Raw genomic sequence first — 24,279 nt, forward strand, 5'->3', positions numbered from 1 at the left:
CATGTCATCACCCTGGCCTGGAATGCCCTCCCTCTGCCCATCCGCCAAGCTAGCTCTCTTCCTCCCTTCAAGGCCCTACTGAGAGCTCACCTCCTCCAGGAGGCCTTCCCAGACTGAGCCCCCTCCTTCCTCTCCCCCTTATCTCCCTCTCCATCCCCCCCCCCGCCTTACCTCCTTCCCTTCCCCACAGCACCTGTATATATGTATATATGTTTGTACATATTTATTACTCTATTTATTTATCTTACTTGTGCATATCTATTCTATTTATTTTATTTTGTTAATATGTTTGGTTTTGTTCTTTGTCTTCCCCTTCTAGACTGTGAGCCCACTATTGGGTAGGGACCGTCTCTATATGTTTTGGGTTTTTTTTAATGGTATTTGTTAAGCGCTTACTATGTGCAAAGCACTGTTCTAAGCACTGGGGGGATACAAGGTGATCAGGTTGTCCCACGAGTGGATTACAATCTTAATCCCCATTTTACAGATGAGGGAACTGAGGCACAGAGAAGTGAAGTGACTTGCCCAAAATCACACAGCTGACAAGTAGTGGAGCCGGGATTTGAACCCATGACCTCTGACTCCAAAGCCCATGCTCTTTCCACTGAGCCACGCTGCTTCCCTTGTTGCCAACTTGTACTTCCCAAGCGCTTAGTACAGTGCTCTGCACACAGTAAGCGCTCAATAAATACATTGATTGATTGATTGATTATTAACAAACCAAATTTTGTTGAGTTGAAAACATTTCCAAGGGAATCGGAACATAGTTTCCTTGTCATATTGTGGCCTTAAGCCTGGCTACATGAAATAGATTTAATAAATATGAATTGTTTACATAATGTTGGTGATGTGAAATAGATTAGACAAATTTTGTTACATCAGACGATGTCTAGATCTCACACCCTCCATCTTCAGGGATGACAGGGGTAAATCTAATTTTAGAAACTTCTTGAACACTTCTTAAGACCTGATTTTTTGGCTCTTTTTTTTTCTTTTCAATAGGATTTAGAAGAGCCTCTTTAGAAGAGCACCACTGTATTAAGCATCTCAAACATTACAGTAAGTGAAGACCTATCTGTCGCTGATGTATGTAGCAGACAAAGTGAGACACAAAGAGATCAAGTGACTTGATCAAATCATAACAGTGAACCAGTAGCAGAATCAGAAACAAGATCTGAGACAACAGACACTTCAAATCTGGCCTATAAAGGGCATTTCTTCCCTTATCAAAGGTGGAGGAGAGAAGGAAGAACCTTACCTTCCTCCACAGTCACATTCCCTCTGAAGAAATATTTCCCATGTCCTCTAGAGAGAGCCACACCTAAACTGTGCAGAGAAATAAAGCAGACCTTGAAATCTGTGGCACCCACTGTAATAGACTTGAGGGCTATTTTTTTCCTTTTCCATTTTCACATTTTCATTGCAAGTACAGTAAACAATTGACAAAACAGTTTACTTTCAAAACCTCATTGATTGTAGTTTCTGTTAGTATACTTTGGTTCAATCAGCTTCTTGAAAGCAATTTCTGACGATGTGCCAACAGCAATTGGCTTCTTCTCTATGTTATAAGAGGTAAAGTAAACTGCTTATAGTTCTAGCAGACAAACAGATAAGCCCTTCTATGGGCTTCCAGTCCCTGTGCTTTACATATTGGAGGCCTAATCTTCACTTCAATCCCATCCAAAGCCACTGAATTTTCAGGGTCTAATGACAGTCCTTTACATGTGACATCTCTGCAGCTGGGGGAAAAACATTTTCTCAAGGTCAACCAACCTAGTAGAGGTTGGACAGTGCTCACTTTCTGGGGATGTCTGTATTTTGTCACTAAAGCATTTTGATTGTTCTCACGTTTCCATTAGCTTGACTCAAGCTTCCTTCAGGCTCATCCAAAGCAAGAAGATGTGTTTTGAAAATAACTTCTTCCCTAAGCAAATGTAGTTTAGTAGCTTATTCCAATCCATTCCTAGAGTCAAATACTGCCCTACAGCTCTTGCTCCTTCCAAATGGAAAGCACCAGTGAGTGATCCATGATAGTTTTTGGCTCTAACACTAAATTGTATTTTATAGACAAATCTATTGGCAATGCACATTCATTCTCTCTTTCACAATGAGACACACAAGATCAGATTCAGAAGCATGAAAAAGCACTTCTGAAGAAACATTCGAGAAGAGTGTACAACAGTCAGCTTTATCTTTCCAGGAGATAAACATAGGAGAAAAAGTTAAGAATCTGGGAGTTGCAAAATGAGATTATCCCAAATAGGAAAGTCAAAACACAGAGTTAGAAACTCAAAGGCAATTTGGAAAATCAAGATAGAAAAACATCATGGAGGAATGAAGGCATTTCCTTAATATTCTTTGTACTTTAATTACAGAAATAAAAAGTGACATGGGATTCATTATATAATGTTAAATACTAATGGCTTTTTTGGCCCTCTAAACACTTTTCATTCCCTCTCTCCCAAATCTCCCTACCCACCTTCCCATGTTCAGTGGGAATTGCCACATAATGCTTTCTTGGGAATGAAAGACAAAGCCATGACTACACAGTGAGTTTGCCACACAACCGTCCCCTGCTGGAAAAGCCAAAAGTGCTCCAGAAGACTCCCTCCCTCTTTCAGTGTTCAAATTTGTTTCAGGGTACTTTATTATTAACTACAGCTGATGAACCCTCTTTGTGCAAATAAGGTCTGTACAAACAAATCTCCAGTGACTCTGATGAAATGGCCATATATGATAGTAAATTCTACCTGAAAGGGGTACCCTTGATGTCTGTGTAATAGTAGTCATTTGTCATCACCAAAACCCGCTTCTAGATTGAAAACAATAGCAGAGGAAAGAGAAAAAATGGTTAGTCTGCTCTGTGAAATCTTCAGAACTAAATAAAAACAAATGGAAAGAGTATAATAAGGTTAACAGTGATAGATAGGCTGGTCGCATTATACTTGTTGATGTAGGACGTTGAGAAACCACCTCAAGCTTACATGTTTTCCCCTTCCCTTTGACCACTGTCAATGGAGTGCACACATACAGCTAAACACTTTCCAAAATGCTGTGGTATTTATATTAATTTGAACACATACTAAGCATGCACTAGGCCTGAAGTAGAAGTCCAAGCATTTCAACTGAGTGAAAGCAGCTGGAATGGACTGGTGCAAGGTAAATTGACCAGCAGAGTCAGGATAATCCCAATTCTGGAACAACTGCCATTTTTTTCTAAAATTGTACAATAGCTGGACAAATATTTGGGACTGTCCCAGTTAAACAAAGGACATATGGTCAGTCTAGAATTGCATAAATCTTGCTAGAGATAAGTAAAGACAAGAGAAATATGATCTCAGCAAGAGGTATTTATTCTACATATAATCTTCAAAGATAATTTTTCAAAATGATTTGTTTTAAATTAAGACGCAAGAATGCTCAAGAAATCGTACCCCTTTATCCACTGTCTTCTTCACTTCCATGGAAAATTTTCCTGTCTTTCGATTCACCATTGCATTTCTCAACTACAATCCCCCCCCAAAAAAATAGAAATAGGTTAGTATAAGCAATTCTTTGAGTTTAAAATGTAAACCCATCATCTCATAGTTCTCGCATTTCTTCTGTGGAACCATTGCTTTATTTGTTAATGGCAAGAATGTGAGAGTTCTATGGTGTTACTTCTGCAAATCAGGTACTTCCAATATAGGTTTCTTGTGCTATGATATATGAAAAAGTACTGGTGAAGAATAAACATCCATTTGATCTAAAATATGCAAATAAATTTCATGTTCCTTTCAGCATAAATTTGTCTTTTTCATGGAAACAAACAAAAGTGGAAGTAATCAGTATAAACTAATTAATCTTTCAGGTACATCATTACTGTTAGTAAACCATCAGAAAGCTACTCAAAAATGTTCACTGAACAGAAATGCCTGTAGGTTATATCATTCAATCAATCATTTGTATTTACTGAGTGCTTACTGTGTGCAGACCACTGTACTAAGTGCTTGGGAGTGTACAGTATAACAGAGTTGGTAGACGTATTCCCTCCCCATAATGAGCTCACTATTAAGAGGTTTCAAATTATATTGATTTATCACCAGAAAAGACATTTAACAAAGCAAATAAAGCTAAGGATACCACAAACAATTTCCCCCAAAGCCTACATATTTGAGATGAAGATTGCAATTCCCTGAACAGTTAGAAAAAAAGTTTCTTTCCTAAAACTAGACTACTTTTCCTGTGCTGCAGGAAAGTGATTTTGATGATGGGGTGGGCGATTTTTAATTGGTCACCCCATAACTAGCAAACGGTTCCAACCTCCCTATTACCCCTTCTCTCACACGGTCACACCTATACCTACCAAACTGTTCTGGCATCTCTATCCCCTCCTCACCCACGCTAATAACTCATGGACCTTATCAAAGTTCAGAAGAGGGTAACGTTCAAGTATGAGTAAAGAAGTGTAACTATGGGGGGCCTTTCCAAAAATTGCTTCAGAGCCCATTTTATGAAACAAGTGGGGGCATTTCATAGCTTGTCAATAAAATCTCTTTTCTCTCTTTTTGAAGGACTTGGGTAAGTGCAGCCTATCGAAAACTGCAATGCTTGCAGCTCTCAAAATTCAATTCGAGGTTGTATAAACTTGAATTAACATTTTTATTCTTCTGTCAGAGAGCATAAAAGAATCACTTTTAGCTGGAGGCATGTATAACATAAAACATATATTTTACTCTAGATATTTTTTTAACAACACATAATAGGCAATTCTGGAAATATTTTCCCATTTTAACTTCTGTGGTTTTGGACTTAGAGAGCTGGTCCTAATTAACAGTCTACTTTCTAACATTTAAAGAACTGCTCCATTTATCTTTAACATGTTTTTCATTTTTCCCCTTTTCAGTGTCTACAGTCATTCAGGACTCCCACATGCCCCGGGCAAGTCAGAGATTAACTAGGAGGGCCTCCCAACTCCCAGTAGCTTTCATGATCAAATAAATATACATGAGGAACTTATCTTTTTTGTTCCTGTTGTTGTTTTCTGTGGACGTATTTCTTAACTCATGACCATCATCTTCTCTCTATTTTAATGTTTTCCAAAATGGGGACCAGGTACTCTGGAGTCCTACTGTTTTAAATCTAGGGGTCTTGAAGGACCAAAGATACTGCCAAAGCAGGGAGGAGAGGATTCACAACAAGGAGAGTGCAAAGGAGGAAGAAGGCATAGGAACTGCATATGCTTTCTATTGCTAAAGAGCAAAATCTGGCAGTTCTAAATGTAGGAGGTGGGAGAAGAAAAGAAAGAAAAGAGCAGGGGCCTAGGGCAAGGATGAGGGAAATATTGTTTTTGAAAAGGAGAGAAGGGGAAGGGGAAACAGGGTGAATGCAGGGGGGATGGGGTGGGGGGGGTGGGGGGGTGTCTGTGTGTGTGTGTCTGTGTGTGTGTGTGTGTGTGTGTGTGCGTGCACGCACGCATGCCCAGAAGCCAAAAAATGAACTCTGCAGAAATAGTCTCATCATTTTGCTTGATCCCTTTCTTGGATCATGAAGGGATTATTCATGAAAATCTAACTAAACTTAACTCCTTAACTAAAGGAGTTAACTAAAATTAACTCCTTATTCTCCTTTTATCAGTTTCTGAAATAGAGTGATCTGGGCTTCACTCTGATCCCATTGAAGGGACCAAAGTGTTTGCTGCCTCACCTGGCTAAAAGTAGGTCTTCCCATTGTCCTCTCTACTTCTATTCCAAAAAGCCAGTACCCTCAGTTCTGCCATGACATGTGCTTTCAGGATGCATTTTAGCTACAACATGGCAGCAGACAGATGTAGAGAATGTTCTTCCAAAAACATACATCTGCCTGGATATAGTGATGTGGTATTTGAAGAAATAGCTGGATACATGCTTGCAATGCCAAGCATGGGATAAGCACTACAATGGGATTTTCTCTCATCCCAGGGTTCTGCAAGAACCCAATATCTCATTATAGGAGAACAGGAGCTGGTTTTTTTTTCTATCTGCATTAAAATAACTTGAAACAGAAGTTGAAAAGGAAAATATGCTTGTCCAGAACTGGAAAATTCTCAATGCCAGCTCACCCCTCATTAATGGGGCCCAGGTCCAGTTTGTTCCCAGTGTTATTGCTTCAGTGAATCAATCAATCGTATTTATTGAGCGCTTACTGTGTGCAGAGCACTGCACTAAGCGCTTGGGAAGTACAAGTTGGCAACATATAGAGACGGTCCCTACCCAACAGTGGGCTCACAGTCTAGAAGGGGGAGACAGAGAACAAAACAAAACATATTAACAAAATAAAATAAATAGAATAGATATGTACAAGTAAAATAAATACAGTAATAAATATGTACAAACATATATACATATGTACAGGTGCTGTGGGGAAGGGAAGGAGGTAAGGTGGGGGGGATGGAGATGGGGAGGAGGGGGAGAGGAAGAAGGGGGCTCAGTCTGGGAAGGCCTCCTGGAGGAGGTGAGCTCTCAGTAGGGCCTTGAAGGGAGGAATCAATCAATCAATCGCATTTATTGAGCGCTTACTGTGTGCAGAGCACTGTACTAAGTGCTTGGGAAGTACAAGTTGGCAACATATAGAGACAGTCCCTACCCAACAGTGGGCTCACAGTCTAGAAGGGGGAGACAGAGAACAAAACCAGACATATTAACAAAATTGAATAAATAGAAGGGCTTCTTCCTCTCCCCACATCCTGAGGGAAGTGAGTCTAGTTGCTTGCTCCCTTTGAGTGTGACAAGATAGCTCCCCTGACATTTCCAAACACTGCAGGAGTGGCTTTAGTTGTGGCTTCAATACAACCTATGCCTAACAATACTTCTGAATGCCACTGGGTCACTTTGCCAGGCAAACTGACTTGGGGGCTACAAAATCTTAGCCCTAGGATCAGAAGAGTAAGGGCTAATTCACACTGCTGTTAAACTGCATATTTTTCATATTACGATATATTCTCCTTGTATGTTTTCATCTACTGACACCAAAACAATCTCAATACTAAGTATGAGATCACTTCACATGCTTGGAAAATTGTGAAATCATCATGTAAACCTGTTAACAAGTCAGAAATTCTTTCACATAATTTCAAAAGAAATGCTTTGTTCAGTAAGGGCATGTCAACAATATATCACATATTACATGTTTATAAGCACCAAACCATGTGAATAGAGTAATTCTTTATCTTTCTTCCAGAAAACAGCACCCCTTTAGCTTGCTGGCTTGGTAAGAAATCAAAGTACTTGGAGAAAAGTTAATTTGGAAGAGAGCTGGGCAGAATAAGCCTCTAAAGATCCAGAACCACAACACACACTGGATTGTGTGAGGCTGGGATGGCTCAGTATGCTTTCCAGGATACTGATCCCTTCCTAATCTCTCTTAAAGGAATATATTTTGGAAAATTATTTCTTTAGGTGTAAGTGCTTACTGGCCTAATACTGTGTGAATATTTGCTCACTTCTTTCATTTACCTAATGTTTTCCAAAATAATAGAATTTTCTACTTCTTAAATCTACAAACATCACTAATCCTCCCTTAACTTGATTTTCATTTCTTGTCCCTTGTTAGCCTTTCTTTTCTCTTACACACAACACACACTCACATACACTCACATGAACTTTTAGTTTGGAGAGTGGGGTTGAAATATTAGTAGTAGGGGATGATAACTGGGAGGGAATAAATGTTTAAGACCTATAAACCAGAAAGCCACAATTTTGGGTCCTGTCAGACCTGATTGGAGACTCCTTGTTCTAAGTTCTAACTTAGAACTTAATTGGAAATCTAGCACACAAAGTATGAGGGTCAATTGCCCGTATTATTCCCAGGAGTTGCACCTATATACACCTATCTTTTTTTCTATTATTTAATGAAAAGCTAATTATATTGGGCTCAGTTTCAAAAGTCTACATAAAGTCTGCAGTGACACTGTATTTTCTAGAAACAGGTATAAGAACAGTTGTAGGGCAATCTAAATCACTGTGTCATTTTTGTGTTGTTTTTTCCAGAAGAGTGAACACATCCTCCTTTAGATATTTAGCAACTAATGACCCATCAGCAGATATGTAGACCCAGTTCTATATGCTTAAGGCACAGATCTAACTGTGTGAATTACCTCACAGGGAAAGTTTGGATCCCCCTAATGATGGTTTATATCTTGGGGAAAATACCCACCTCGGTGCATTTCGGGTCTTAATCATGGGGTGGTGAACATTCAACAACTGGATGTAGAAAGTTATTTTGGAGATAGGAAAGGCATAGGCCATTTTGAGGAGGTGGAATGGGATGTAGGCTCTACGTCAGTTCCAAACTCAGTTCTAGTCAATGGCATAAAACACACAGTCTTCTGTAGTGTAGCAAATTCATCTGGGCTTCATGATAGATTCTAAAATTGCTAAAGGCTGCTTTGGTAACAATTAGTCACAGAACGTCTCTTGTCTCCTGACACTACTTCTCTCTGGTTCCCTGAACTTTCCAGTTCAAATATGATTCTCAGGAGTCTAGTACTGATTTGTCACTCTTGTCTGTAACTATTAAGTTGGAGCAGCTTAGCTGACCCCTTTGAAAGCTTAACAGAATCCACTGTATTGAAACATGACATAGTTTATAGCTGGGTGAAACACCGAACTTGCCTTTATTCTATGCATTTACATGGAATCTTCCCTAAAGAGAATCATTAATGATTTTATGTTTTGTATAAAGTTATATTTTCCCCATGTATGTCAGTTCACAAAAACAAATATTTCCTGGATACCAAGTTTGCCTATCTTCTCACAATAAACTACCAAGGGCATTCCTCAACACCAACTCTCTCCTCGACCCCCTCCAGTCTGGCTTCCGTCCCCTACATTCCACAGAAACTGCCCTTTCAAAGGTCACCAATGACCTCCTGCTTGCCAAATCCAACGGCTCATACTCTGTCCTAACCCTCCTCGACCTCTCAGCTGCCTTCGACGTTGTGGACCACCCCCTTCTCCTCAATACACTATCCAACCTTGGCTTCACAGACTCCGTCCTCTCCTGGTTCTCCTCTTATCTCTCCGGTCGTTCATTCTCAGTCTCTTTTGCAGGCTCCTCCCCCCCTCCCATCCCCTTACTGTGGGGGTTCCTCAAGTTTCAGTTCCTGGTCCCCTTCTGTTCTCGATCTACACTCACTCCCTTGGTGACCTAATTCGCTCCCATGGCTTCAACTATCATCTCTACGCTGATGACACCCAAATCTACATCTCTGCCCCTGCTCTCTCCCCCTCCCTCCAGGCTCGCATCTCCTCCTACCTTCAGGACATCTCCATCTGGATGTCTGCCTGCCACCTAAAACTCAACATGTCCAATACTGAACTCCTTGTCTTCCCTCCCAAACCCTGCCCTCTCCCTGACTTTCCCATCACTGTTGACGGCACTACCATCCTTCCCGTCTCACAGGCCCGCAAACTTGGTGTCATCCTTGACTCTGCTCTCTCGTTCACCCCTCACATCCAAGCCGTCAACAAAACCTGCCGGTCTCACCTCCGCAACATTGCCAAGATCCGCCTTTTCCTCTCCATCCAAACTGCTACCCTGCTCGTTCAAGCTCTCATCCTATCCCGTCTGGACTACTGCATCAGCCTTCTCTCTGATCTCCCATCCTCGTGTCTCTCCCCACTTCAATCCATACTTCATGCCGCTGCCCGGATTGTCTTTGTCCAGAAATGCTCTGGACATGTTACTCCCCTCCTCAAAAATCTCCAGTGGCTACCAATCAATCTGCGCATCAGGCAGAAATTCCTCACCCTCGGCTTCAAGGTTCTCCACCACCTCGCCCCCTCCTACCTCACCTCCCTTCTCTCCTTCTACAGCCCAGCCTGCACCTCTGCTCCTCTGCCGCTAATCTCCTCACCGTGCCTTGTTCTCACCTGTCCCGCTGTCAACCCCCGGCCCACGTCATCCCAATGGCCTGGAATGCCCTCCCTCCCCACATCCGCCAAGCTAGCTCTCTTCCTCCCTTCAAGGTCCTACTGAGAGCTCACCTCCTCCGGGAGGCCTTCCCAGACTGAACCCCCTCCTTCCTCTCCCCCCTCCATCCCCCCGCCTTACCTCCTTCCCTTCCCCACAGCACCTGTATATATGTATATATGTTTGTACATATTTATTACTCTATTTATTTATTTATTTTACTTGTACATATCTATTCTATTTATTTTATTTTGTTAATATGTTTGGTTTTATTCTTTGTCTCCCCCTTCTAGACTGTGAGCCCACTGTTGGGTAGGGACCGTCTCTATATGTTTCCAACTTGTACTTCCCAAGTGCTTAGTACAGTGCTCTGCACACAGTAAGCGCTCAATACAATTGATTGATTAAGGTTCTTTTTAATGAAATCTCAATTCTGGATACCCATGTGCCTTAGAACACGGGCTTGGGTTCTAATATCAGCTCCACCACTTGTCTGCTGTGTGACTTTGGGCCAGTCACTTTACTTCTCTGTGCCTCAGTTGCCTCATCTGTAAAATGGGGATTAAGACTGTGAGCCCAATGTGGGACAGGGATTGTGTCCAACCTGATTAGCTTAGTTAGTACAGTGTTAGTACAGCAGTTAGTACAGTGTCTAGCACATAGTAAGCACTTAATATCACAATTATTATTAATCTGAGAGGGAGGATAACTCACTAAAGAGGCCTATGTGAAGGTAGCTTGTGAGAACTGCTGTAGTCAAAAAAGTATGACAACACCTAGGCATATTCAGAATACATATTCCCTCAAAATGTTGCACCAGTCAGATCCTTATTAGATTTTGGGGGCCCACAACTATGACTAATGGTCTCCCAGAATGCAATAAATGAAGTTTTTTTGTTTTTGTTTTAAGTTTTTTTTTTGGTATAATTAAAGTTTCTTCTTGAATATTTCACCATGGATTTTTCATTGGGTAGCAGTTCAGTAGGGAAAATCCAAGAAGTCCCTTTGTCCTCAGTGTCCACCACTGCCCACAGATGATACAGTACAGTTAACCATTCCTCAGGAGTACTGAGATTGGGGTTCCACAACTAAAATAAAATAGGGAGAAGTTTCCAGACGAGAACAACAGAAATTATTAAGTATCCAGAAAATAAACTCTACGACAAAATGTTATAAAAAAACTGAGCTCACATAGCTGAGACCCTAAAATGTTAAGGGCGATAATTACAGGCTTAATTGTATTAAGAGAAATAATAATAATAATAATAATAATAATAATAATAATGGCATTTGTTAAGCGCTTACTATGTAGGAAGCACTGTTCTCCAAGTGATTGAGAGTTGCTGTTTTCACTTTTCACTAAGGACAGAAGGAAATGACTAAATTTTCAGGAGAAGAGATTTAAGTAATTTATTGGGAAGAACGAACCAGGTGTACTGATTTTTTTTTGGTCAACACAATGTGTTAGATCATAAACCTCACAAAGACAGATAGCATGCTTTCAATTATTGTAACCTCTCAAGCACCAAGTAGAGTGCTCTGCACACTGCTGGCAACCTAGTGCTTAGAAAGTAGAAAGCTTTTTAAGAAAAGAGTGGCCAGCTATCTGAATTGGATAGCTTTCCTTTAACCTTCAGTTTCAATTTCCCCTCTCCATTTACCTCACTGATGCCCTAATGAAAAGAGTTAGTTCACTTACTAGATTTACCCTTTGTATACTCTGTAGTAACTTGAACCTAGTGGAATCAATCAATCAAACAATTTTATTTATTTGAGCAACTACTAAGTACTAAGTGCTTGGGAGAGTAGAATATAAAAACATAAGAGTTGGTAGACATGTCCCCTTGCCACAACAAGCACACAACTAGAAGGGGAGACAGAAATTCATATAAATGAATATTACAGATATGCACATAAGTGCTATGGGGCTGAGGGAGGGGTGAATTCAGGGAGAAAATCCAAGTGAAGGGCAATGCAGAAAGGAGTGGGCGAAGAGGAAGTAAGGGCTTAGTCAGGAAAAGGAAAGCCTCTTGAAGGAGATGTGCCCTCAACAAGGCTTTGAAGGTGGGGAGCGTAATTGTCTGTGGATATGAAGAGGGAGGGCATTCCAGGTCAGAGACAGGATGAGGGCAAGAGGGCAACAGTGAGATGGAAGAGATTGACATACAGTGAGTAGGTTCACATTGGAGGAGGGGAGTGTTCTGGATGGGCCATAATAGGAGAGCAGTGAGGTAAGGTGATTGGGGCAAGGGGCAAGGTGACTGAGTTCTTTGAAGCCAATGGTAAGGGGCTTCTGTTTGATGCAGAGGTCAAAGGGCAACCAGTGGAGGTTCTTGAGGAGTGGAGAAACAAGGACTGAACATTTTTGTAGAAAAATGATCTGGGCAGCAGGGTGAAGTATGGACTGGAGAGGGGAGAGACAAGAGGCAGGTAGGTCAACAAGGAAGCTGATACAGCAATCAAGGAGACAGGATAAGTTCTTGGATTAACATTGTAGCAGTTTGGATGGAGAGGAAAGGGAGGATTTAGGGATGTTGTGAAGTTTGAACCAAGGGGATTTAATGACAGATTGAATATGTGGGTTGAATGAGAGAGATGATTCAAAGATAATGCCAGGGTTTCAGGCTTGAGAGACAGGAAGGATGGTGGTGCTGTCTATAGCTCATAGAAGCAGCGTGGCTTAGTGGAACGAGCATGGGCTTGGGAGCCAGAGGTCTTGGGTCCTAATCCCAGCTCTGCCACTTGTCAGCTGTGTGACTCTGGGCAACTTCTCTGTGCCTCAGTTACTGCAACTGTAAAATGGGGATTAAGACTGAGTCCCACATGGGATAACCTGATTACCTTGTATCTATCCTAGTGCTTAGAATAGTGTTTGGCACATAGTAAGCACTTAACAAATACAATCACCATTCTTATTATTATTATTACAGTGACAGGAAAATCAGGGGAAGGACAGCGTTTGGGTCAAAGTAGAGATGTCTTGAAGACAGGAAGAAATACAAGACTGCAGAGAGGGAGAGAGATCACAGCTGGAGATGTAGATTTGGGAATCTTCTGCATAGAGGTGGCGGTTGAAGCCATGGGAACCAATGTAGCCTAGTGAAAAGATCTTTGGACAGGGAGTCGGAAAACCCAGATTTTAATCCCAGTTCTGCCACTGGCCTACTAAGTGACCTTGAGAAAATCACTTAACCTAAGTTTCCTTTGTCAAGTGGGGATGTTGGTTCAGCCCAGATCTTCCATCCACTTCTTCCCCCTCTATACTGTAAGCTCATTGCTGACAGGGAACGTGTCTGCTAATTCTGGTGTATTGAACTCTCCCAAGCACTTAGTACAGTGTCTGCACATAGTAAGCACTCAATAAAGATCAATGATTGATTGATCCCAAGTTTGTTGGAATGATCTCAGGAGGGAAGGGATGCGGGGGCAGAAGAGCTGAGCTTTGCTGGACATTGAGCAAAGGAAACCTAGTTTTGGGGGGGATTGAGATGAGCAGGAGGCTTGATTCTTGTCCTGAGAGTACTACTCTGAACCACTGCATACGGTAAATTATATTTCTCTCTCCTCATGCTACATTCATTTATTCATTCAATTGTATTTATTGAGCACTTACTGTGTACAGAGCACTGTACTAAGTGCTTGGGAAAGTACAATACAGCAATAAAGAGTGACAATCCCTGCCCACAATGAGAGGAGAACAAAGGTCATAATAATCCCTTGTGAATAGTTTCAGGCTAAACTCAGTTTTTTAAGGTTCTCTCAAGCAGTCTCTCCACCGCATGATCTGTTCATTACGTTGACTGCTAGTGGTTGGTCAGTTAATCAGTCTTAAAAATCTACAAGAGCCATAGATAAATTACCTTGCAATCTTTTCCTTCAATATCCTGTCTTGTATCTTTCCATTGAAATTCTGAATATCTGCTTCTTTACCTTGCCTGCTTATAGATGTAGGTCAATCATTCATTCATTCATTCAATCATATTTATTGAGTGCTTACTTTGTGCAGAGCACTGTACTAAGCGCTTGGAAAGTACAATTCGACCAGTGGTGCCTACACTGCCTAATCTAGGGGTGGCTGGTGGGAGTTCTTAATTCCATCTGTGCCTTGGGTGAAGTCACACTTGGGATGGTCAGTATTTTTAGCCCTATTTCTATGGTAATAATAATAATAATAATGGCATTTATTAAGTGCTTACTACGTGCAAAGCACTGTTCTAAGCGCTGGGGAGGTAACAAGGTGATCAGGTTGTCCCACGGGGGGCTCACAGTCTTCATCCCCAATTTACAGATGAGGTAACTGAGGCCCAAAGAAGTGAAGTGACTTGCCCAAAGTCACACAGCTGACAATTGGCAGAGCCGGGATTTGAACCCATAACCTCTGACTCCAAAGCCCATGCTCTTTCCACTGAGCCATGCTTCTTCCCTAAAGAAAATACAGGCCACCAGGCAGAGCAAAGCAGCCTCAAATTCAGTCCAGGAAGAAAATTACCTCTTTGAATCTTAAGAGGGGATAGATTGTGAGCACTCTGTGGGACAGGGACTGTATCCTATATCACAACATTGAATGTACCCCAATGCTCAGCACATAGTAAATGCTGAATGGATGCTGCTATTATCATAAATAATAAAAAAATCTCACATTGCATTAAATAGCACCCTGTGTGTTAACTCTGAATGATATAATCTTCCAAAAAGTATGACCTATTCCAAAAGAATAATTTATACATTGAGGGCAACGAGCTTAGAGTATTTTATATTTTTTAAGGTAACCCCCCTGGCCCTCTCTGATTTAAAATCCCCCAAAATGCTTCAGCAGCAATGATTCATTTATTCAAAGGGCTAAGGCTCTTCTCTCTCACCCCTGAAAGAAGGAGCATTTGAGGGTTGAGTTAACGTGCTCAATTTCAGCTCCTTGAGGGCAGGGATCATGTCTACTAATTCTACTGTACTCTCCCAAGTGCTCTGAACACAGTAAATGCTTAATACCATTGATTGATTGCTTCATGTATTTCTAGGAAAGGTTCTCATAACTACCACCCCACAGCTGGAAGATGTGAGAGTGTGCTTCTTCTCAAAATCCAGAGCATGGCTTATCTAGACAACCCCAAATTCTTTTACTGATCAACCCAAATTATTTCACTGCATGGTGCCAATCTCCTCCAAAAAAGTACTACTGTTAACCTGGCATGTCCCTTCCTTCTTCTTATTGTTGTTCCCTTTTGTCAGGTTCAGTCCTGACAGGAAGCATCCCTGGGTGGCCCAAGTTGGCAACGTGGATCTCTGAAGTTGTAGCTTCAGTAATGTGGATTTGTAGGTGGCAAGAGCAGTTGCACCATGCCCATGACTCCCTTCAGGATACTGGCCCAAGACACACCAACTTCCAGTTTGGTGTGACTACATCTCTAGAATTACAGTTACTGGGTTTGCTATCTGGATTAGTCATTTCTGACTCCAAGCTAAAGATATTGAGCAGGAAATCATTCTGCGGTTGCTGATTAGGCTATTGACTGCTTTGGTACTCCTCCTCAATGTGCCTTTTTTTAGGTAAATACGGAAATGTCCAAAAGACAGTTGAGGAGTGGCGGCCTGGCTTAGAACAGAATAATGATAACTGTGGTATTTGTCAAGCACTGGGGTAGATACAAGTTAAGCAGGTTGGACACAGCCCCTGTTTTACATGGGGCTCACAGTCTTAATCTCCATTTTACAGATGAGGTAACAGGTACAGAAAAGTTAAGTGACTTGCTCAAGGTCACACAGCAGACAAGTGCTGAAGCCAGGATTAGAAACCAGGTCCTTTGAATCCCAGACCTATGCTCTTTCTACTAGGCCATGCTGCTTCACTATTCAGAACTATTCAAAATGTACTTTTGTCTTCTTACCCATATGCCTAGTGTGCTACATGCAGTGCACATCTTTGCCTTATCTTCTCCCATTTAAGTCTAGGAAGTTGTGCCTGGTCAAATTTCAGTCAACCAAATAGCCCCTACTCAGGCAGCAGAATTTGGCTCAATCAGAATGAATGCGTTATGAGAAGATGATGATCTGAGGAGCTAATAAAAGGATAAAATGATCAAGATATTAAAATGTTTTTTCAGAGAATTAGTAAGAGATTTTATCTAACTAGACACAAAGTGGGATATAATAATTAATATATCCCATGGTCCAGGAATGTTGCTAACATGCAAAAGGGAAAAGAGACATGCCCTGAAGAAAGAGAGCCTTCATTCTGATTCTTCTGTGATCATTAGGAATAAAGTGAAGAATTGGGGGAAAATGTCATGAATGTAAATATTTAAGAAAATCCTTAACCCATTGGGTAAATCAAAAAGGGAAATGCTGGGGAATGGGGGTGAGAAAAGGGCACTGTAAAGAAATAGAAAGAATGCATGCCTTAAAAATGCAGCAAGCAATCTAGCAACAATAAATCTACAAAGCCATTAGGCACACAATGAAGAAAAGTTCCAAATCAGAAACTAAGCTGTTATAAAAGTAATCAAGAGTAAGAAGCTAGTGGGGAGGGGGAGCTGCTAAATACAAGTGGGAGAAATTGGGTAGAAATTACACTAAACCAAGGGAATAGGGCAACAAGATCCAAAAGGAGAAATGTGGGGAATGCAAAACTCCATTAACTTATCAATATTAAGCAATGTTTGATTGCCTGGAGGAAAAAGAGTTCAGAGAAGGAAACCATGTATTTCACAATAAGAGAAAGATTCCTGATCTAAAACTGAACTGACAACCAAACTTGAAAAGACTTAATGATTACAAGGGGCAGGGGGAATTTCAATTTCTAAAACAAATATGCTGATTTCATAGGGGAGAGAGGAAATAGAGATATGCCAGAAGAGGGTGGAGGGTTGAGAGAGTAAAACATCTGAGGAGTTACAGAACTAAAAAGACAAATAAATAGGATTCAACCCATATTTCTGAAAGGCATGAGAAATATATATTTGGGAATTTTTAATAGAGATGCTCAAAATCCCTAGGGAAGGTTTAATGGACTAGAAGGGAACGGATGCAAAGGTGACAATTTAGAAAGAATCCAAGGAAAATGTAGACAAATATGAAAACATGACTGACAGCAGAACCCTTACGAGAAAATTAACTGCATCATAGAAAGGCACACCTGGAAAGATATGACTTTATTAAGGACAGTCATCCTGGATTCAAAAAGCAGCCATATCTACCAGATCTGATTTATTGAGGAAGTAACAAAAAGATTTGACAGAGGTTAAGCCCTCAACATAAGGAAAGCTTTTGATACAGTACTGAAGCAAAGACAGAACCTGTGAGGTAAATAACCATGGAGCTGTAGTACACTGAAACCAAAGAACAGAGGCAGGGACCATATGAAGATGCAGGAAACGAACATAGAGAAGCAGGCTAGGGTAGTTGGAGGTAACCAGTAAATACAGTACTGTTGTCCTATGTTTGTGCCTGCCAAGTTCCAAACCAGTTCATTCCTGCTGACCTGATTTGCATTGACTTTCAACGACCTCCCTGCAGGCAAATACCTCTGCTGTCCTAAAATATGCCTGTGATTAGGAGAATGTCACACACTGATTAGCACTGAGGAAGATTTGGTCATAATAACCTGCAAAGAAGAACCAAAAGCAAATCAGGTGATGGTTTTAACAGTCCCAGCCAAGTGGGAGTGTTTGCCTTTCTGGGGGGGAAAAAAAAACTGTACAAAGCAGAAGAGCAATAAAATCCTGAATGAAGTAAAAGGGGCCATTGTCTTTTCTTTCCTGTGAGCAGCCAGGTGGGCTGCTTTGCTGACTTTCTGAACAGCTTCCAGGTACAGTAGTGGGATAGGACCTAAACTTCTGAAAAGACCTTAAACAAATCACTTACCACATCATCTCTGTCTTCCCACTCAACCTCAGAAAGGTCAACACTGCTATAGTTGGGTTTCCTTCGTTTTTTTCCTTCTTCATACTAAGGCAGAAAAAAAAAATTAATTAAAGAATCAGGCATGGTAGCATTTATTCTCTTGGTCCTGTTTCATATAAATTGAACTGTGAGAAGTTGGACATTACTGAGAAGGAAAGAAGATTTTCAGGATGGGGTAGTTTAATTATAACAAAGCAAAGCACAGCTGCACATAAATGTTTTTCCCTGAGTTGGAAAGAAGTAAACAACCTTGACTTGACAAAAATTGAGCTGTATTACTGCTGTTCAGAAAACTGCTGCTGTATTACCTGCCTTTCTTTTTAATTAGAATGTTCTGTTTCTATATGTCCCCTGAAATCCAACCCTTTTCAGAAATGGGTTAAAAGCAAAGGTTAAAGAATTGTCAGGAGACTGTCAATGGTAATGTCTCACTTGTTTTACATCAGATCAGAACAGTTCTGTCTCCCTCACCCAACATTAAGCCATGGGAAATTTCCCAAGTTACTGCTATCAATATTTATACCAAATTTCTTGGATTTGCCTTTTCAGTTATTTGGAAAGTTGTTTCCTAAAACTATATCCATATAATGTTTACCCATTCCTTTTTGTACAAGACAAACATAATTTGGGGGAACTGTCGATGTTCAGATTTCTCAACAGGATACTCCAGATTATCATGGAAAAACTTGGAGAAAAGACCAATGACGACCTTTGTCACTAAAGGTATTTGCTCTGCAGGTCTCCCATTCTGTACAAATATTTTTCGTGTCTTTGAATTTATAAAATCGGGTTGTTTATAATGTGGGAAATTCTGCCCTCTACTGAACATTAGACAAAAGTGAGCCTTCTAAGTTTTAAAACACATTCCATGAGATATGAAAGTGTTGACGTAAGATTTCCTCACTCTTTTGCTATTCGTGGACATATTAGTGACTTCATCCAATTTCAAGAGACTCAGAAACATAAAAAATGCCTACCCCTAGTTTTAAATGTTTTTAAGTCTGAAAGTTGCTTATTATCACTTCTCAAGGTGTTTGTTTTCCATCTGGGCTGATTGTAAGTAAAACACTGAGACTGTGGGTAATCAAGAAAAAATGGACAAATGTGGAATTGAGCTTGAAACTTCCTTGGTTTCGAACAAAACAATTGCAGTGGTCCTTCCACCACAATGGCAGCTGAATTTCCACTTGGACAAACTCCAGGTGATCTTTGGAGGAGAAAACAAACTGGACCTCAGCCTAGATGTGAAGAGCCAGCATGTTCTGGATACTCCATGGTGAAGTGACTTTCTATTCTGTTTCAAGGCAAAAAGATCATCGTGGTAAACTGATGGCAAATTTTGTGACATCAAACTATTTCATCAGTCCTAGGAAGCAATGCAGTCTAGTGGAAAGAGCACAGGCCTGGGATCAGGAGACCTACCACATAATCTTTCTGAAATTATATCTTTTCCAGGAAGACTAACCTGATTAATTTTTCTTCTCGCCAGGTCATGTCCCCTCAACTACCGTCTTGACTTACGTTTTCTGGCCCTTCCATACTTAGGCTATCAAACCTCCTGAATTACTTCTGTATATATTGTTTTATATACCCTAATATCTAAAATGCACTCATCTGTGTCTGTCTTCTCTCCTAAACTGTAAGATCCTTAAGGGTACGAATCATGTCTTCTAAATCTACTGTATTCTCAAGTACTTAGTTCAGTACCTTTCACTCAGTATGTAATAAATAAATTGTGTTGACTCATAACAAAATTAAGAGAAAGGAAACTGGTTCTCTTAGCTGCCACTGTAAATGATAGCTGATTTTAAATTAGGACCTGTAACAATAATAGTTACTGTGGAGTTTAAGTCCTAATTATGTGCCAAGCACTGTACTAAGCCCTCGGGTGGATACAAGATAATCAGGTCAGATACAAGTCTTGTCACACATGGACACAATCTGAGTAGGAGGGAGAACAGGTATTTCATTCCCATTTTACAGATAAGGAAACCGAGATCGAAAGAAACTGAGTGACTTGCCCGGGTTTACACAGCAGAAAAGTGGCAAAACTAAGATTAGAACCTAGGTCTCCTTACTATCAGTATCACACTCTTTCCACTAGGCCATGCTGCTTTTCAAAACCTGGTCTTGGGAACTTTTGTGGAGTGCATGTGTTTGGACTAATGTGCATGTATTTGTGTCCGTATTGACTTTAATCTTGTTTATATAAACACAGTTCCCTACACACCGACACTCACAAAAGCTGCAGGATATAATATGACTTCCTAGAGTCTGTGACAGGGGTGTGATTTCCATAAGAGACATTTGGTTGGCTTATGAAGTTGTTTGGGCATCATATCAGTTCTATCAATCCTGAGGTGAAGGGGTTGAACTACGATCTAACATGGTGCTGATGCCTCCTCCCAGTCATATAACACAATCTGACATTGGTCTGGTGCCTGCCCCTGTAAGTCCCACAGGCAGTTATTGATGTTATTGCCTCCGCTGCCTGGCTGTGTGGATGAAGGGGAGATGTGCACACTCAGTTTGGGATGGGTGGGCCTTTTCCCTCCCCTCAAAGCAGGAAAGCGGCACCAACCAAAGCAGCTCTGCACTAGCTTCTCCAGAGGATTCCTGCTATCTGAGGTCATGCTGGACTTCAGGCAGCACAGACTCTCCCATGGGGCTAGTATGAATTGGCTTCAGTTTACACCACTTTCCTGCTTTGAGGGGAAGGAAAAGGACTCCCTACCTCCCCTCACCATGTGCATATGCCTCTCCCTTCACCCACATACTCTGGCGGCAGTGGTGGCAGCATCAGCAGTTCTCCACAAGCTCTAGCTCCGTCCCCTGCCACAGTGCTTTCCACACTCCCACCTGATGTTCCTCAGGCAGCACGGACCTCCCTGAGGCGCTGAAAGAGACCTGGCTGTGGTGTCTCAGACTGAGATTCCCCCCTGCTGTGGGGCTCAGCTCCAGGTTCACCCACACACGCTTTGGTTTCAGATGAAAATGCACACGCAGCCCCGTGGTTAGCTTGAGTTCCTTCCCCCTGAGCTGAATGGAAAGTCCACCTCCCTCTTCCCCACGCCTCCCTCTGTTCTGAAGGTCCAGCAACTTTGTAATTTAGTTTGCAGAGAGACATTCAGGGGACTTTATAAAGCACTACTTTATAAGATCATTTTGAAGGGTTTCACCTGATTAACATTTTGTAGAGCAAGATCTGCCAAGCCCCTGTGGAATTATCCTGGAAAACTGAAAGAGTTAATGCTCCTCCTTCAGAACCTCACTTAAGTCCTGGGGAAGAAGTGGATTTGATGATTCCCTGTTCTTTGATCTCAAGATTGAGGAGCTGGCTACCGTAAACTTGATGACAACAGCCTCTGGGAGCAAAAGGACATCATTCATTCATTCAGTTGTATTTATTGAGCACTTACTGTGTGCAGAGCGCTGTATTAAGCACTTGGGAAGTACAAGTTGGCAACATATAGCGACGGTCCCTACCCAACAATGGGCTCACAGTCTAGAAGGGGGAGACAGACAACAAAACTAAACACGTAGACAGGTGTTAATCTAGCTATGTCGTTGTTAGAGAGCTATTTGGTCTCAATTCCAACACAATTTTATAAGCATGACTTCTACAGATTATTTCTGGTTGTAGTCTCTAACTACTCCTTAAAATGCCCTCAGTTCTGAGTTTACTTGGCAACATAAATCCCATCAACCCAATAATTGATATAAATGGTGGCAGAGAGATTAATGTTTATGACATAGGGAAAGACCAAACTGCACAAAGGACAATCTATTAACACCCTCCTAGATGAAGCCAAGTTAGAAGAAATTGACCAACAGAACACTTTAGATTATATAGTCCATCCTTCCTTGACCTTCATACTAAACGATATTTCATTATAGTGTCCATATGTTCTACAACATATTTACTGATTTTTTGAGTGAGCTGGTCTTAATTTTTAATAATGACACTACTGATGGTGAGATCTTATCCTTGGGTATGAATATGGCTAGAAATATTGATTTGACCCCAACTCCCTTCTACACTGCTTTCACAAAAAGATAGATCCTTTTTATACTAATGGATGTTTTGCATGGAGGACCTGTCTCTGTTTTTAATCTGCCTCTTGGTTAGGACCTTGTTGTTGGCAACTTGACCTAACACATGATCTTGAATATGGTTCTTAGGTGAAATGCCAGAAAAACAGCTTAAGAAACTGGATGTGTCTTCAGTAATAGGTACAGTCACAACTCTATATGGAATGTGATGCTCTATTCTCACCATACTCTGCTTTTTGACCTTTACAGAAAGCAATGCTTACCTGGTTGATTTTGTTTTCTAATGCTTTGCTAATCCATGTATTGCTGGGCAGTATGCAGCATTGGCAGTGGAATTCAATTCTGGGTTTGTCACCTTTCCTGATGATCCTTCCACTGTCTGCTTCCTCTTACTCCTCAATTCCAAAGACCTCCAGCTCCATTCCACCTCACCTACTCACCAACTTGGACACAAACTGTGTCTCATCATCTCTAGTCACTGCACAGTTTCTACCTTCAACTCTCCAATTTCTCTATCAGACAGTAATAATAATGATAATGGTATTTGTTAAATGCTTACTAGGTGCCAAGCACTGTTCTAAGCACTGGGGTAGATACAAGATAATCAGGTTGTCCCACGTGGGGCTCACAGTCTCAATCCCCATTTTACAGATGAGGTAACTGAGGCACAGAGAAATAAAGTGTCTTGCCCAAGGTCACACAGCAGACAACTGGCAGAGCTGGAATTAGAACCCATGACCTCTGACTCCCCAGCCTGGGCTCTTGGCACTAGGTCACGAAGCTTCCCATACACACCCATACCTTACAAATCTGTCTTGTTCCCCCAAAGAAACCTCCAGTCTTTTGACGCTTTCCAATTTTCTAAAGTCATCATGCTCCATTTGGCTTCCATACCTAAACTACCTTCTCTTGATGTACCCACAACACCCACTTCTTTCCCTAATGACTTGATTACATACTTCATTGATAAAATTCAAAGTATCAGGTATTATCTCCCTAAAATCTCCCCTGGTCCTCTGACTCCATCTTTCCTGGCAGCATCTCAAGAGGCAATCTCTTGCCTCCTCTCAAAAACTACCCCCCTTACATCTGCACCTCTGACCCCATCCCTTCATACCTTGATAAAACATTTGCCCCCTCCTTCCTCTCCCTGACCACTATCTTCTACTGTTAATTTTCCAATGGCTTCATCCCCACTGCTTTCAAACATGCTCATGTATTCCATTTCCTAAAAAATTCCTCCCTTGACCCCATGGCTCCCTCCAGTTATTGCTCCATCTCTTTCTAGCATTCCACTCCAAACTCCTTGAGTGATCGTCTACATCTGCTTTCCACCCCACCTTCACTTCATGAAAACTGCCCTTTCTAAGGTTGCTAGTGACTGTCTTGCCAAATCCAAAAGCCTCTACTCCATTCTAATCCTCCTCAACTTTTCAGCTGCCTTTGACATTTTGGACCACTCCCTACTCCTTGAAACATTATCTAACCTTGGCTTCACTGACACAGTCCTCTCCTGGTTTTCCTTCTATCTCTCTGGCCAATCCTTTTTGGTTTCTTTCACAGGTTAACCCTCTGCCTCCCACCCTCTGACAATGGGAGTACCTCAAGACTCAGTTCTGGGTCCCCTTCTATTCTCCATCTTCTCCCCATCCCTTGGAGAACTCATCACCCCCTTGGCTTCAATGATCATCTATATGCACATGATTCCCAAGTTTATCTCTCCAGCCCTGTCCTCTCTCCTTCTCTGCAGTCTCGTATTTCCTCCTGCCTTCTCCCCTACATGTATATAGATTGCTACAGGTGTTTTTCCATTTTTCATGTCTGTCTGAGGGGGTCATTCCCTCCAAAATTGAAGCTATCATTCATTAATTCATTCAATCATATTTATTGAGCACTTTCTGAGTGCAAAGCACTGCACTAAGCACTTGGGAGAGTACAATATAACAATAAACAAACATATTTCCTGCCCACAGTGAACTTACTATCTAGAGGGGGAGACAGCTATTAATATAAATGAATATGTACATAAGTGCTGTGGGGTTGGGAGGGGGGATGAATAAAGGGAGGAAGTCAGGGTAACGCAGAAGGTGCTGGGTTATAGTAGGAGGTGTAAGGTAGTAGGAGTAAGGTGAGGCAGGAGGGGGCAAGGTAATGGAGTGCTTCAAAGCCAATGGTGAGTTTTTGTTTAATGTGGAGGTAGATGAGCAATCTCTGACGTTTCCTGAGGAGTGGGGAAACGTATCCTGAATGATTTTGTAGAAAAATGATCCAGACAGCAGAGTGAAGTATGGACTGAAGTGCAGAGAGACTGGAGGCTGGGAGGTCAGCAAGGAAGCTGATACAGTAATTAAGGCAGGATAGGATAAGTGATTGCATTAACAAATTGGATGGAGCAGTTTG

General features: G+C 41.4%; 1 protein-coding gene across 1 annotated transcript in view; it reads right to left on the reverse strand.

The window, feature by feature from the left end:
• The window catches only part of CACNA2D3 (calcium voltage-gated channel auxiliary subunit alpha2delta 3), a 1,043,639-nt gene that overhangs the window by 199,559 nt on the left and 819,801 nt on the right, over positions 1–24,279 (reverse strand). The window contains exons 18-21 of the mRNA XM_038772667.1: positions 17,788–17,871; positions 3,435–3,506; positions 2,751–2,812; positions 1,259–1,326 (exon numbers count right to left, since the gene is read on the reverse strand). Of these exons, the coding sequence (XP_038628595.1) occupies positions 1,259–1,326; positions 2,751–2,812; positions 3,435–3,506; positions 17,788–17,871 (286 nt within the window). The remainder of the gene's footprint in view (positions 1–1,258; positions 1,327–2,750; positions 2,813–3,434; positions 3,507–17,787; positions 17,872–24,279) is intronic.

This window comes from Tachyglossus aculeatus, chromosome X1 (genome assembly GCF_015852505.1).
Source record: "Tachyglossus aculeatus isolate mTacAcu1 chromosome X1, mTacAcu1.pri, whole genome shotgun sequence".
In the NCBI taxonomy this organism is placed as follows: Eukaryota; Metazoa; Chordata; class Mammalia; order Monotremata; family Tachyglossidae; genus Tachyglossus; species Tachyglossus aculeatus.